Source organism: Emydura macquarii, unplaced genomic scaffold (assembly GCF_026122565.2).
Source record: "Emydura macquarii macquarii isolate MOO-44397 ecotype Brisbane River unplaced genomic scaffold, CSIRO-AGI_Emac_v2 contig_1110, whole genome shotgun sequence".
In the NCBI taxonomy this organism is placed as follows: domain Eukaryota; kingdom Metazoa; phylum Chordata; order Testudines; family Chelidae; genus Emydura; species Emydura macquarii.
In genome coordinates, this window is record NW_027131247.1 from 1124252 (window position 1) to 1140230 (window position 15979).

The 15979-nt window shown below is 43.7% G+C and overlaps 1 protein-coding gene and 1 long non-coding RNA gene across 2 annotated transcripts in view; one reads left to right on the plus strand and one right to left on the minus strand.

Moving 5' to 3' along the window:
* The window catches only part of LOC137151590 (uncharacterized), a 342333-nt gene that overhangs the window by 22303 nt on the left and 304051 nt on the right, over nucleotides 1-15979 (plus strand). The window lies entirely within an intron of this gene.
* On the minus strand, nucleotides 30-6335 carry PRNP (prion protein (Kanno blood group)). The gene is made up of 2 exons (XM_067545843.1): nucleotides 6258-6335; nucleotides 30-2838 (listed from the first exon to the last, which is right to left on the minus strand). Exon 2 carries the CDS (start codon nucleotides 2826-2828, stop codon nucleotides 1971-1973), a length of 858 nt encoding a protein of 285 aa, XP_067401944.1. The 5' UTR covers nucleotides 2829-2838; nucleotides 6258-6335; the 3' UTR covers nucleotides 30-1970.

Here is a 15979-nt window from a genome sequence, read left to right on the forward strand (position 1 = left end):
ATGTATTTGCACGAAAGAGACGCGCTTGAGCCTTTGCTGTGTCTGTTTAATTTTTACCAGACATCAAACATTTATAAAAGGATCTGAACATCGAATTAAGTACATGAACCATTACAAACAATACAAAATGTTCTCACATCACAAACTATATGCGACTTCAAAGTCTCGTTTTTATGGTGTGAATTTTGAACAGTTTCATAATTAATCCATTCAATTTACATTGAAGCAGAAATAATTAAGGGTGGCTCTTCGTTTTAGTCATTCAGTGCCTTGCTGCAATTATCATGCCAAATATTTAATATATATATATATACTGTGTATTTCCACAAGCATAACCTTTACATATACTATATGTTATATACAACACCTTTGCATCATCAAGATAATCAAAATGCAGATTAGCTGTAACTGACCCCATCAATTACTGTAATAACTAGGTTAGGGTATTAAGCAGTCAGGATTAAAAAGGAAAAGATGGTTTCCAGCATTTTGACACTCTCTGTCAGGATAATGTTTGTTGATGTTGCTTGCTCTAACTTGATCAAGTCGCTGAAGTAAGTGTAAAGCAAGTTTTACTGATTTAGTGCCTGACCCATGGGAGCCTTTACACTGACTTCAACAGGCTTTTGATGTGGCCTTTAAAGCCAAATTCTGCCCTCAGAAGTATGTCATATGCAACTTCCAATGAAGTCAATAGTTGAGCTGCATTCACACCCATGGAGAGAACCTTTACAGACAATAGCGCTATCAACTAAACCATGCACAATTTACTGCATCAGCAGAATTGCTTTTTCGTCGGTTGAGAACTATGGAACAAGTGCTGTTGTTGCAGCTATTTTACACATTCATCAGCCATTTGTCTCCTTCAACGGTCTCAATCAAAGACAATTACTGTTCAACTAAACGAATACTCTTCCCAAACGTAACAAACTTAGGCCTGCCCTTTGAAACCTTGGCATTTGGCAGGCTGCCATCTTCGGCTCACTCTTGCCTCCAAAGCTGGCCTATTCTTTAGTTGCTGCTGGAACATTTGCAATGGGCAAATAGTTAAATGGATGGAATGCCACTATGTATACGTGTCCTTAGAGAGGAAACTCTTCAGTACAAGAAGGTGATCTAATGGTACAAAACACAGCCTGGCAGTGGAAGGGTTTCACTTCACAAGCCATGGACGTCCAAGAAAAACAGTCTGAAATACTTGGTACACACTCCAGGCCACAAAATTAACTTTAAGTAATTTGAACTTGGCCTGTGGATGTCCTAAAAATGTGGCGTCCCCAAGTCGGGGATATTTTGGTGCCATTGTTACCATCTAGTGCCATTAGCTAAAACATCACATTATCTCTAAAGAAGGTTTTCATAAGTATTCTGCCTTTGCAGATTGCTCAGCCTAGGTGACCAAGGTGGCCTTGTGAAGCCAGACAACAGTGTGACGTCTCTATTTAGAGTAGCTTGAGAGGGAAAAGTCCAGTGGTGTACTGAAATGGAAAAACAGCTCCAAACCAGATCACTTTTCAGAGGAGGGAAGATGAGTGTGAACAAATTATTTCTATCTGTACCACAGTTTAATGAATGGATTTGAGGAAGAGGGCATTTTGGTGAAGGCCACTTTCTTGTGTAATCACAGAATCACTATGTCAGTGTTAATTGATTTGTATTGGTTTCTAAGATCTATTGCACTAGAACAAACTTGGAGCTTTTGTTTGTTTGACTTTTCTTTCCACCTGAAGTCTGGTCCTGATCTTACTTCTGGACCGTAGGTGTATAATCGGAAATAGCTTTGAAGAGAGTTATACACTGTCAGCCTGTGTCTATGGTAATTATTGATACCTATTACAGATCTTAAGATACTTAATCTAAGACAAACACAAGCAAGAATGAGAGACCTCCACACACAGGCCTTTTATACAGATTATTCCCTCTGAACATTTGCAAAGACCAGCAGCACAGTTCAGGTTGAAACTGTTTTCTTAAAGCATTACAAAAAACAGGAGAAGCATGATGATAAGCATGAATGAGGGGTCAGAGAGGCGTTTGACACCAGATCCTAGCTGGTATTCCTGGTATACTCTGTATTCCTGGTATTGCTGTATGCACATCTCTTGTATCACGTGGTTCATGACTCTGGCTTCGACCTCAGTGACATTTTGGTTTTCTTTAGGATCAACATTGTATTGCGTCACTGTGATATTAACACAATCGCGCACAAACCTTCCCTCTGGAACTGAGTGCTCGTATTCCTTGTAGTAAACTCTGTTGGGATAGCGATTGTTGTTTTCATTCCACCACCGGCTCTCCTCAGGACGGTCAAAATTCATGTTCATTCCTGACATTGCCCTTCCCATGGCATAGCCTCCAAGGCCACCCACCACTGCGCCGGCTGCTGCCGCTCCTGCCATGGCTTTCAGGTTGGTTTTGGGTTTATCAGGCTTCCACGGCTTCTGGTGTTTGAAGTTTGTTCCGCCACCAGCTGGGTTGTAGTGCTGCCCACCACCACCAGGGTTGCTGGGGTAACCAGGATTGTGGGGGTAACCAGGATTGTGGGGGTAACCAGGGTTTGCCGGGTAGCCAGGGTTTCGGGGATAGCCAGGGTTGGCAGGGTAGCCAGGGTTTCTGGGGTAACTGGGATTGGGGGGGTATGCAGGATTAGGGGGGTATGCAGGATTGTGGGGGTAGCTAGGGTTTTGGGGATAGCCGGGATTGCGGTTGCTTCCTGTGTTCCCACCACCTCCACCAGTTTTACCCTTTCCTTTTTTAGAAAGGGAGATGTCGCTCCACATCACAACAAAAAGAATGACTATCCAGCAGGTGATCAGGTACCTCCCCATGGTGATTGGTCTGTAAAAGATCATTATAAAGATGATTATTTTATTTAAAGAACAACCTGATGTATAAAAGTGTTGTCACATACCCTGTCAGGGACCTAGTTTATTTAATCAGAGGTGAAACGTGGTATGGAATAAGCTTTCACTCCAGCATCTTGCTGTTGGAAGGGGGAGAAGCAAAAGGGGTGGAAATTAATCTTAGTCTACCCCCACGAGTACCTCCTGTCTAGGCTCTTTCACCAGTAAGAGATCATCTACTGGAGTCACCCCTCCTGGCATCACCTGTGAAAGGGTTCCTTTCCTGGACCCCCTGCAGCTTTTCCCTGACCACCTGGATCCCGGACCCTTATTATTATCGGGTAAGGTCCTTTCGCTGGGACTGGGCCTCCCTAGGTGTTAACTATATACAAGCCTCATGGCACTTACTGATAGTCCACAGGGGGAAACCGAGGCAGAGATGTAACTGTGGATCTGTAGTGGGCCACCAAGGGTGAATGCTCCCCATAACAAACACCCATTTACTTTTCTTTAAATGCATGAATGAAGCAGTACATTACATCCCAACAACTGAAACTTGTATGGTTTTGGCGCAGGGGAAGAGAGATAATGGCTCTTGGCTTCTGTTTGCAAAGGAAAAAATCAGCAACCTCCCACCACAAGAGAGAAACCTATCTGTTCTCTTCTCTCACCACCATATTTCCTTTTCCCTTTAGAAAGATTTTATTTGTATAATACACTGTGCAGAGAAAAAACAGGTGCAAAACAAGCAAAGAAATGTCGGATTCATGAGAGACTTCTTCCTTTCTAATACTAAAAATAATTATTTAGCATGGCAGTGCATACAGAAGGGCAAGGTTTGTACGTAAGTCTTGAATTTTTAATGTACAGTAGCTTATGTCTCAGAGTGCTGCAGTTGCCATGGTAGAAAGAGGTATTTGTGACACAATATTATTAATACAAGATTAAACAGCACCATGAAATCTGAATCAACTGCTCCTTTGAAAGCTTTGACCTGAGTATTCCTTAATCAAACTGCTTGTTTAATACATACAACAGCTTAAATGGATCACAGTATAAACCCTGCAAGTGGGATTCCCCCCCACCCCATGGCTGACTATGGTTACATAACCTAGCTGGATTCTTGTAGTTAAATATGCTCTCTGCTTACCAAAATAGAGCAAGGGAAAGATACAACACATGCCCCATGACTATAACAACAAAGAAACAAAGCCTTTGGTTTTTGTTGTTTATCAGATTGCCTTACCCAGCAGAGTACTCTGACAATCTAGCTGTTTTACAATCCTCTGTCTGTAACTGTCTCTGTCCCTTTCTGATTTGCATACTGCCTTGATACCTAAGTACAGCTCTCCTTATGTTTTAGAAAAGGGGTCACATTCATAACCTCACTGTGTAAATGGAACAGTTTTTACTAACAAAACCATGGGCCTTCCTGAATACAGACATAAAAGCTCAATATTACTCATCTGAAGATCCAAGCCTCCTCTTCAGCAAATAAGAGTAATTATTAACAAGAATGTAATTGGGTGTTATCAGACATGTTACAGCAAAGCACTGGAGCAAGTCTCATATGGATTGCATTAGATCATCTAATCCTGTGCCAGGGCAGAACAAACTATGATAAACAAGGCCGTGGCTTGGAAATTTGTGTCTGCTCCTAATCATGCATCTGTTTAATGTCGCTACAGGCTTAGGGGTGGGGTTCCTGCCTCCTGCCCAGAAAAGAGTAATTGCCACTATAAGATGATATGTTAGCCATCCCTACATTACCTACATAAGAGTTGGAAAGAGTAATCACTTTGGAGAAGGTACCTGTTTATAGGTAATGATGCTGTTAGTACTCGTAAATATGTACATAGTGTGTACACTCATGGCCTGTCTCTAGAACCTTTAGAGAATCTCAAAGCACTTTGCAAACATGAATATGTGGATCTTCACAACATAATAGAACAGCTTCTCATCTTTTGGCAGGTGAAGGGGTTCACAAAGAAGAGACTAGCAGGGTTGTATGGAACAAGGATTATTAATACAAATCCTAAAGTACAATGAGCTCTTTCTAGACACACACATGATTTGTGCCAAGAGGATCTTATAATGCAAACTAGAGAGATGATTAAAAAGAGTAAGGGACTGGAGAGAGAGAAATGGAGAATGAGGTGAACAGTTACTCATTAATGAGTTTGCTTTGGTTACGTTTGCATCTTGTTGGGTTGGGGCTATAGGAGATAATGTGCAAGTTCTCTGTGTTTTTATTCAGTAGGATAGACACTGGGTGAAGAGGATGGTGGTGAAGAGCTAAATTTGTACGTGAATGCAGGGAGGAAAATGGAAAGTTGTGAAGATAGGAGAAAAGATATGAAGGAGAAGAGCGGTCAGGAAGACTAAGGTCCAGCAGCAAAGGGTTGTGAAAATTTGAGAGAGCTGGGGTGATCATAGCACTATCAGTCAACAGAGTGTGGGGTCAAGTCCCCGTGGTACACACATTGAAGCTGAAATGATGCCACAAAGCTGCTATGGTATGGAGGCAACTCCCATATTACCTGATGTGGGAAATGGGGGACTGGCCAGGGCAAGGGGAAATCCAGTATGTGGCTGCAGGTATAGGTGCATGGTGTTAGCAGCTTACCTTGCAAACCGTCATATGGAACTAACGGGACTTTGCACTTCCTGATCCTCTCTTTCAGTAAAGGAAGGAGAAAGGTATTTCTGGTTGACTTGGCAAGGGGGTAGCAGGGAGGAAGGCTAGATTCTTGTTAAGGCTTTGAGATGTTGTGTTGTCTAAAGCATAAGACTGTCTCATGGCTTATACAGGCCCGAGCACATTTCTGGCACTTCAATAAATCAGGAAAAGCGGGACCCACTTTCAGAGGGAAGATGGAGTCAAGTGCCACGCACTGCCACCTCCCCCGGGTGTGCAGCAATAAGCAGACCAGAGAGAGCAGATTAAGCGGGTGGGTTTTTATTTGTTTGCCTGTTTCCAGGTCGGAACCCCAGCACACAAATCCCTTTCTTGCTCTGACTTCCATTGCCATGGGCTCTGGCCGGGAATGACAAGGCAGCGCGAGGCAGGGAGAAGGTACTGAGTCCAGAATGAGAGCATCCCTCTCAGGGGCGCAGGGAGCCGCTTTCTCCACTCCCCTCCGACCCCCTTCCCATCTCTCCCACCCCTCTCCGCCCTGGACTCCTGCAGCCTTTTGCTGCTAGATTTTATGCTGGGGGTGGGGTGGGTGGTAAGCTGGGGCCCATGCCAGCTCCCTGCGACGGGCCCTGCCCCCCGATTTCCTGTCCCCCTCCCCCTTCACCTCCCATCCTGTCCCTGACTCCATCCCCCCTCCAGGCCCGTATCCACCCCCCCATCTAGCTGCAGCGTCTCTCTCGCTGCCCGCCCCGCAGAGCCCCTGGCCCCGCACTCACCTGGGCGCTGCCTCCTGGGCTGCGGGCCGGGATGGGAGCCGCTGCCGCTGCTTCCCCTGCCCCACCGAGAGCCGCCGCCGCCGCGCTGCGAGGAGAGACAGACCGAGCGGGGGAGGGAGAAACGCGGAGGGGAGGAGCCGGGCTCCCGGCCCAGCCTCAGCCCTGCGGTCCTCTAGCCCGCCCCCCAGCCCAGCCCTGCCCCCCCACTGCCTCCTAGCACTGGCCCCCCACTGCCCCCCAGCCCTGCCCTCCACTGCCCCCTAGCCCACCTCCCAGCCCTGCCCCCCCACTGCCCCAGCCCTGCCCTAGCCCTGCCCCCCAGAGCCCCTAGCCCACCTCCCAGCCTGCCCCCCCACTGCCCTAGCCCTGCCCCCCAGAGCCCCAGCCCACCTCCCAGCCCTGCCCCTCCCGCAGTCCCAACTCCCACAGCCCAGCCCTGCTCCCCCCGCCACAACCCAGAACAGACCCCACCTAGCTCTTCGACTCCCTGACACACGCCCAGCCCAGTAGTCGTCCCTGCAGAGCCCCTGGCCCGCAGTCCACTGAGCCCTCCAGATGCCCGCACTCGCACAACGCAGCACCCACAATGCAATATCCACCACTTAACACCCCCACTCCCCTGTGCGGCCCACTGCATGAACCGGCTATGCCCGCTGTGCACCTCCACAGCCCCTCACGTTATCCTAGGGCCTTTCACAGTGCAGCCTGCCTGTTCCTTCCACTGTCCTCATCTCATAGAATACACCCAGCCCCTCCTCGCACTGCCCCAGTACTCCCCCACACGGCTCACCCTACACCCCTGAAGCCAGCCCTCTCCACCCAGCCTCCCATATTCCCTGGCCCAGCTCACCCCACCTGCTCGTTCCCTTCCCTGATGGAGCCCCTAGCTCTACATGCAGCTCCCACCCCTGCCTACCGTTCCCTCACACGCTCATTCACTCACTATTGCCCACCCTTGGTCCTGGCTTGCCCTCGTCACTAGCTCAAATATCCTCTCTGTAAATTCTCATGCTAAGCAGAAACAGTCCGCAGATGCTGGCTGAGCCGCTACCCTGCAGCCAAATATTCACTGTTCCTGCTGTCCAAGAGGGGAGAGCTACTGACTTTTGATTAACACATAATGCTTAATCCTGGGGAAGAAGGTTTGAATTCTAGAAACATGTGGGATCCATCTTTCAAGTCAGGCTCAGTCTAACAAAGCAGCAGGAGAAGAGGTGGTTTGTGGACTTCTGCAATGAAGCTTCCTGTCCAATCACTATATTGGCTCTTGCAGGGCTCTAAAAAATTCCAGGCAGGTGACGCTGCTACTGGGTATGCCAATACTACTCCTGAATACTTGATGTGTACGGAGGAGGTTCCAGATGAGGATCTGAAAGATGCAGTTACTGCAGTGCTATTGGGGAATATGAGAAGCTGGAATAACACGAAAAAGAGATTGTATTAATTTTGGCAGACAATGTACACATGCACAGTATCCATTCAAGTTATTCCTCAGTGTTGCAGGGTTGGATAGCTAAAAGTGGCAGAACCATTTCCATTATAAACACCTGCTTTTAGTGAGTTATACTTTAGCCATAAATATATAGTACATTTATCACTGTAGCTTAATTGATTGCCAGTAGCTGGGGATCTGGCTCAATAGTTTTGCAATATTTCTCGGATTTTAAGATTGGGGTGGAGAGTAATGGGAAGGGAAATATTAAGAGGCTCTGCCAAATATTTTAATCTCAAATTTGTTTGTATACCCCCCAAAAAACAAACAGCCCACCACCAATAAAAAGAAACCCAAACAAAAAGAGAAACCAAAAGAAAACAAACCTGGGTGATGCTGGTGCATGCTTTTGAAAATGAAAAGGTCTGGAAATGAAAGGAAACAGACAAGTCTATTTTAATGGCCTAAACTGAGCAGAGTGTAAATAATAAACAGCCTGAGAAAGTTGTCCTCTACAAACAATGACCTATTTAAAAACTGCAAACTCTCACTGTGCAGGAGTGACAGAAATTCCATAGGCCTGGCCTACATTTAAAACTTACACTAGCATATCTCTGTTGGTCTCGTGTGAAAAAACCACCCCCCTACATCAGTGCGGCTGCGTCAACTGAAGAGGGATTCTGTCAGCAAAGCTTGAGTTGTGCAGGGATGTGATGTTCGTACACTGACAGTACTCCTCCTCCTGTTAGCATATGCTGCATCTATGGTAGGCGGCTATGCTGGCATAGCCTCTGTAATGTGGATATGGCCCTAGTTAAGGTTGCTACAGGACTCCTTGTTTGTTTTTTGTTTTTGTTCCCTGGCGCCACCAGTTGTGCACCCATCTTGCAGGTGGCTCATCTAAGCCATATTTCCCTAGTTTATTTGTGAGATGATCATGTGAGTCAGTATCAAAAACTTTACTGAAGTTGAGATATCACATACACTGCTTCGCCCCGTCCACAAAGCTTGTTACCCTGCCAAAGAAGGATATTAGGTTGGTTTGTCATGATTTGTTTTTGACAATTTCACGTTGACAATAACTTATCACCTTATTATCATTTAAGTGCTTACAGATTGATTGACTATTTACTCCATTATTTTGCCTGGTACTGAAGTTAAACTGACTTATCTATAATTCCCTGGATTGTCCTTATTTCCCCTTTTTATATTAGATACTATATTTGCCCTTTTCTAGTTCTCTGGTGTCTCCCCCATCTTCCACAATGTCTCAAAGAGAATTGTTAATGGCTCAGAGATCTCTTCAGCCTGTTCCTTAAATATTCTAGCATGTATTTCATCAGGCCTTGTCAACTTGAAGACATCTAACTTGTAAGTGATTCTTAACTTGTTCTTTCCCTATTTTAGTCTCAGATTCTACACCATTTATACAGTTTTCTTGTTACCATTTATGTTCCTAGCTAGTTTAATCTCATTTTGGCCTTTCTAATTTTGTCCCTAAATGCTTGTGTTTTGTTTTTATATTCATCTTGTGTAATATGTCCTAGTTTCCACTTTTTGCATGACTCTTTTTTGAGTTTCAGGTAATTGAATGTACCCCGGTAAAGCCAAGGCTTGTCTCTCACCACACTTCCTATCTTTCCTATGCATTGGAATAGTTTGCTTTTGTGCCCTTATTAATGTCTCTTTAAAAAACTGCTAGCTGTCCTGAACCCTTTTTTCCCTCTTAGACTTGCTTCCCATGGGATCTTACCTACCAATTCTCTGAATTTGCTAAAGTCTGCCTTCTTGAAGTACGTTGTCTTTATTCTGCTGTTTTCCCTCCCACCGTTCCTTAGAATCTTTGATTCACCATTTCATGATCATTTTCACCTCAGCTGCCTTCCACCTTCAAATTCTTGATCAGTCCCTCTCTATTTATCAGAATCAAATCCAGAGCAGCCTCTCTCCTAGTCATTTTCAGTAATAGAAAGGTGTCTCCAATACATTCCAAGAACTGTTGGATAACCAGTGCCCTGCTGTATTATTTTTCTATCAGACGTCTGGGTAGTTGAAGTCCGCCATCACCACCAAGTCCTATGCTGTGAATGATTTTGTTTAGCTATTAAAGAAAAAAGAAAAGCTTCATCCACCTCTTCTTTCTGGTTAGGTAGTCCATGATAGACCCCTGCCATGATATCACCCTTGTTTTTTACCCCTTTTATCTTTACTTAAGAGACTTTTTCAACATGTCTGCCTCCCACATCTATCTCAACCTCAGTGCAGGTGCATACATCTATGAGATACAAAGCAACTCCTGCCTTTTTCCCCCTGCCTGGCCTTCTATACCAACGGTCTAGTCATGTGAATTATCCCATCAAGTCTGCTAATTGTGTCGTAAATGTGATTATTCAGTTGTATTTCTAGTTTTTCCTGTTTTTCCCCCTACTTCCTGCACCAGTATACAAATGTTTAAGCCATTCATTAGATTTCCCCTCTATATTCTTTCTTGTATTTCCTTTGTCCCTGCTGTGCTTGCCCATCACCCCACCCCAGATTCCAACTCTTCACGTAGGTCTCTGTTTTGGACTGAACTTTGGGCTTGTGTGTCTTGTCCCCAGTTTAAAGCCCACCTCACTAGGTTAGCCAGTCTGTAACTAAAAATACTCTTGACCTTCTTTGCTAGGTGGACCCCATCTCTGCTCAGCAGTTCTTCTTGGAACAGTATCCCAGGACTGAGGAAGCAAAAGCCCTCCTAGCAGCTCCATCTGCTCAGCCATGCATTCACCTCCAGGTGTCGGTCTCTGCCTGGGCCTCAACCCTTGACCAGAAGGATACATGAGAACACCACCTGTGCCCCCAGCTCCTTCACCCTCCCTCCTAGAGCCCTGTAGTCACTTCTAATCTGCTCAGGGTCATATCCAGCAGGGCATCAGTAGGGCCCCCATGGATGAGCAGCATGGGTTAGTAGCTAGAAGGCTGGGTAATCCTCAGCAATCATTCTGTAATGTCTGACATATGGGCCCCTGGCAGGCAATACACCTCCTGGGATGCCAGGTCAGGCCGGCCCATGGATGCTTAGAAGGGAATCACCGATCATCACTACCCTTGATTTCTTCTTGGAAGTGGGGGCCATGATCCTCCCAGCCTTGGGTGTACATGGTTTCTACTTCACCACCACTGGGGGAGATTCTTCATCCCTCGTTGCCAGGGCAACATTCCAGTTCATCTCTATGGATTCTATGAATGAGTAATACTTACTGCTAACTAACTACCTCCCACAGTGTTTTCAGGATTTGTTTGTAGAGAGATCTGAAGATGAAAAATGCTATAAGCACTGAGTAGTCATTTTTTTCCTCCTTTCTCATGAGGTTACCAAAACAAGGCCAGAAAAAGTGATAGCGACAAAATGCATTAGAAAAGAATGAAATTCATTAATGCGCTGTGAAGTATAAGTCCATAAACAAAAAGCATTAACGGGCTGTTTGCCCTGAAGCGAAGTTAAAAATAGTGGCTGTATCCTGTAGCCGTGATAGCGAAATAAAATGGAACATGGCTGTGTGTGGATTGAGCCCTTCCATCATTCAGCAGTTTTATTTTAACTTGAGTTGGCAGATGAATGAGGTCTCCAGCTCTGCTCATTCTATTTTGGTACTGCAGGCACAGGAGAAAAGGAAAGCACCAAATGGAAGCAGTTGGAGGCCTATCAAATGTTGGGGTTTTCATTTGAAATTTACATTTTAATTCATTCATTTAAGTTCTTATTCATGTAGATCCCTTTATGATGGGCTTGCAACCTTTTCATCGTTAACTTACTTTGATTGTTTCGGGGGACCTGGGAAGGAATTAAGAACACACTCAGGATATTGGTGTGAGAGGGTTTTTTTAGTCTTACAGTATAAGAAAAGCTCATTACTTGGCAAGCTGTCTTAGTTACTGTATAGTGGTTCAGTACAGGATGAATTGTTACCCTGTTCTCATCAAAGCACACAGACTCGGAGTTAGGTTCTATGTTCACCCCTTTAATAATAAGAACACCTAGCTTTTTTATGGAGTATTGGAGGCACATTTCAAGTTGGCAGGCTGTGAGTTTCAATCTCGCTGAGATTTTGGATGATTTATGACTGTAATATAAAAAAAATCTTTACCATTTGTCGACAAGGTCTAAATCAAATAGGTTCCCACTCTCTTTCTACAGGTTTCTTAAACTGTCCTCTAAATTCTATACCAGAGACCTAATTCTCTGTTAAATTCTATATTTAAAAAAGCTCCTTGAAGGACTTCTCCTGTTCTGTAAAATGCTGCAGGACTTTCCAATAAAGAATCCAGGTGTTTAATCACTAATCTTGTTGACATAAAAGTAGCACTGAAACAGCACAAGAGAATATTCATGCAATTAGTTTGAATGGTCTGGTAAGTGCTTATACTTGACTATTCTGGTGTTTTACTGCAAAACAGGAGTTTCTGAAATCCACAGGTCACAGGGAAGCTGTCCAAAAACTCTCCAAGGTACTGATAGAAGCGAACAGTGCATTTTATTAGGTAAGTGATAGTTCCCAATATATAGAAGAGTGGCAAGGGGGAGCAGAGGGCAGGGAAAGTCCTAGCTGGGAAGTCATTGAACATTTACAGAGACAGAACAGTTTGTTCTAGGTAGGGAAGTTTCCCAGAAAACACATGACTGTTGCCAAGCAGTTCAGCATTCCATTAGATCAGAAAGCAAAAGCAAACAGCATGCGATTCCTCAAGCAAACCACATCTAATAGCACTAGCCATTCATGATGCTGATAATTAATATTTTAAAGTTCATGGTTTCTGCAGAGCATGCCGTCTAGGTAGGGGATTTTCCTTGCTTCCTGAATATTTTTTGAAGAATTTCCGAATCCATTTTGGAATGGTGACAGCTCTAATATCTGGGTGAGGTTACTCAATGTAAATCAATACCACTAAAGATGAACCCGGGAGGTACTTGGTTGCAAATTGAGATCCTGTTTCTCCACCCACAAACGCATTGGCCAGTTGACATAATTCACTGAATGCACACAAAGGACCATATTCCTAGCTGGTGTAAATTGGTATTGCTCTATAGGCTCCAACAGAGCTACACTGACTTACACAAGCAGAAGAACTGGCCTATTTTCTTTTACTGCACTCTACAGTCTTCAGCACAAACAGCTCTCAAGGCAAACATTACTCACTGACTTGCTGTGTGGCCTTGGGCAAGTCATATAACCTGTTTGTGCCTCAGCTTCCCCATTTGCAGAATTGCCATAATTACTCCTTTCTGGTGTTGTGAGGCAAAATTAATTATTGAAAGGCACTTTGAGGCCTTTGCGTAGATTGTATTATACAAATATAAGGTATTATCTCCCTTAATTGTGCTTCAGAGAGAATGGCAAGTGTCTTTGTTCTGTGTTTGTCCAGTGCCTAGCATAATGTGGCTGTGCTTCTAGATGCTACAGCAATACAAATACTTATCAATAATAATAAAGTATACAAAGAACTAGAACACCTAAACTGCACCTATCTAGTTAAGGAATATTTAATCAATAATTTACCTATGGTTTAGGTAGACATCTTATTCACTGAATCTCTGTGGATCATTTACATGTCTTCTGTGTTTATTATTGGACTACTATCACTTTAAAAGTTATAGCTGTTTCTCTAGTTGCTATAATCTGATTATAGATGTAGGTAATTCAGTACTGCCCTTGTGCTAAGTGCTATTCCAAGCAGAGAAACAGATAAGCTACTTAGAGGCAGAGCTGTATTCCTGTGATTTCTTGATGATGCAATGAATTTTCTGGGGCTAGTTGTTTAAACCTGCAAGGAATAAATCTCCCAGAGGAACTGCTTTTAAACAACTCTCTTAGCTCATGGTAGCACAGTGAACTAAGTCATGGCTGTTAAGTCCCTTTGGCATTCTAACAACCAACTGCAAGGTTTCAGTTGTGTGCAGCTTTAGAAACAGGAATAAAGATACTGCTTTCAAAAAACAAAAACAAAATGACAAGCAACGGTACTGGTTCCAGTGTGTCTTCACAGGCCCATACAACACATGTTTCTAAAGTATTTGTCTATACAAAAATATAGTTGATGGGCATGCTTATGAAAGAGACAGGTAATTATTTTATGTGACAGCAAAGTAATCCTAGGCTGCATTCATTCCCTCTGCTATGGATGGTTTACTTGTAATAATTTTTATTTTAAAAACACTCGGCAGTTTCATACATTTTCCTGAAGGTTCCAGGGTCTTCGGTTAGGGCTTGTTTATATGGGGAAGTTATTCTAGAAACAGGTAAGGAGTGAAGGCGTGAACTTAAAGTGCAATAGCTATTTCAGAATAACTCCTCATGTGGACATTCTTATTCTGCATAGGTATTCCAGACAATTTTCTCCATATACATAAATCTTTAATTTAGTTGTCTGACTTGGTGTTTCAATGCTCAATGCACATTTTTTCTCTCTCTAGCCTATTGCTACAAATAAATGATATTTGGACAAACAAATCAATCAATGGTGGCTAGGTTAAGTGGTGGCCAGGTATAAGTGGACCTTTATTTAAAGATGAAAACACTAGAGTCTAACTGGCTGAGTAAATCATACCTATGTGAAAAAAGAATTTACAATTTGGCTCTATTTCAGCAAAATATTCTGCTTACAATTAGCCCACATACTTTACCAGTAAATAGTGTGGAGCACAAAGTTTTCATGCTTCTGGAATGTCTTGCAGTGCTGATGTCTGCATGTGAACAATTGACTACTGTGTCCTGAAGAATCAGTAAGCAATAGAGAAATAAAATTGGAGGAAGGCACATGTTTTGCCCTTTTGTACAGACAATTTCTGTATTTTTTATAAAGACAAAAGCAGCATAGAATTTGAGCACTCTAGTTAATACTGTCTTGGTGATGTGGTAAAGTAGTGAAACTGGGTTACCACTGTGACAAATCACTTCCCTTAAACTGACACGTGGCATTTCCCAGAGAAATGGCAGCTAAAAGACCTTCATTTGGCTAGAGTCCCTCTTAGGAAAAGTTAAATTTACTTTCTTGCATATGGCTATAGTATGTCCAGGGTAGAATCTGCAGTATATTAACTGCCAAGAGATGCCAACCCATTTATTTTTAACTTGCAATCCCTTAGGATGACGCTTAGACATCAAAATCCAAAAGAGCCACTCGTGGTGGGGTTACATTACATTGTACTGCTGCACCTAGAGTGCATTTTCAGTTATGTCAAGGGCACCTAAAGAGTATGGATAGATGCCCTTATTTAACAATTCTGTAAATCTGAATCAATAAAAATGGCTATGTTCACAGCATACAGAAAAGTTAAATATAAACATAAAATATTATCTCTAGAAGGTTGCAACATAACATGACTTTATTTCTTAGAATCCAGAGCCCCTACAAGCAAGCACCAGAAAAGAGAGAGACACACAAAGCAGAATGCTCCCTAAGACAGAGACGTATGACTCCCTCCATATTGCTTTAGGATGGCTCTTTGCAGACTGACTGCTGAAGGCTCAGACCACATGGTTTCCCTACAGAGCCCCCTCACCTGCTAGTAGGACCAGGAAAGACTTTACTCTGAATGAGTGATGGTTTGTAATTTTAGCACAGTTTTCAGTACACCACAAACAGAAACATTAGTAGAGTCCAACATCCAAGTGCCGTATCCCTATTTACGAGAGCACTTAAGCTTGTAATACAAATGGTAACATCATAATTCAAGTCCCAGCCCTGTGCATTATCTACATGGCTGCAGCAGACATGTAAGTGCAGGAAGGAGCTACACACCTGGAACTTGCCGCACTCAGTCACATCAGGCTGAATACGGTCTGCATAAGTAAAGCTCGTGTAAATAAACTTCCATCCCCAGCAGCCCAGCTTGTGCTGAGGTCTGTCTCTCTGGGTGTGTCCTCACTAGAAAACACTCCATCTAATCTCCAGTAGTGATGCTTCTGGTGGTGCATGGGGCTCTTGTCATCCTATCCTTTACCCTTGTGCAGTGGTGAGGGTGTCATTTGAAGTCAGGGGAAGCTCATGCTTTGTTACCAATCTTTCTTTCCATTGAAATAACTAGCTAGAAAGCCCTCTAAGAAGCTTGCACAAAGATCCTGCTGTCTTGAGTGAAAAAGCTAGCAGGCTGCATGACTCATTCCCACATTACCATGGTTTCCAAAGAACTAAACAACAGTCTTTTACATGGCTGCAGAATCTGCAAAGAATCCTCCTGCCCCACTAAGTCTTTCTTTCACTGGTTTAAGTTTTTCCTACAATGAACAGGCTATACCAGCCATTTCGTTTG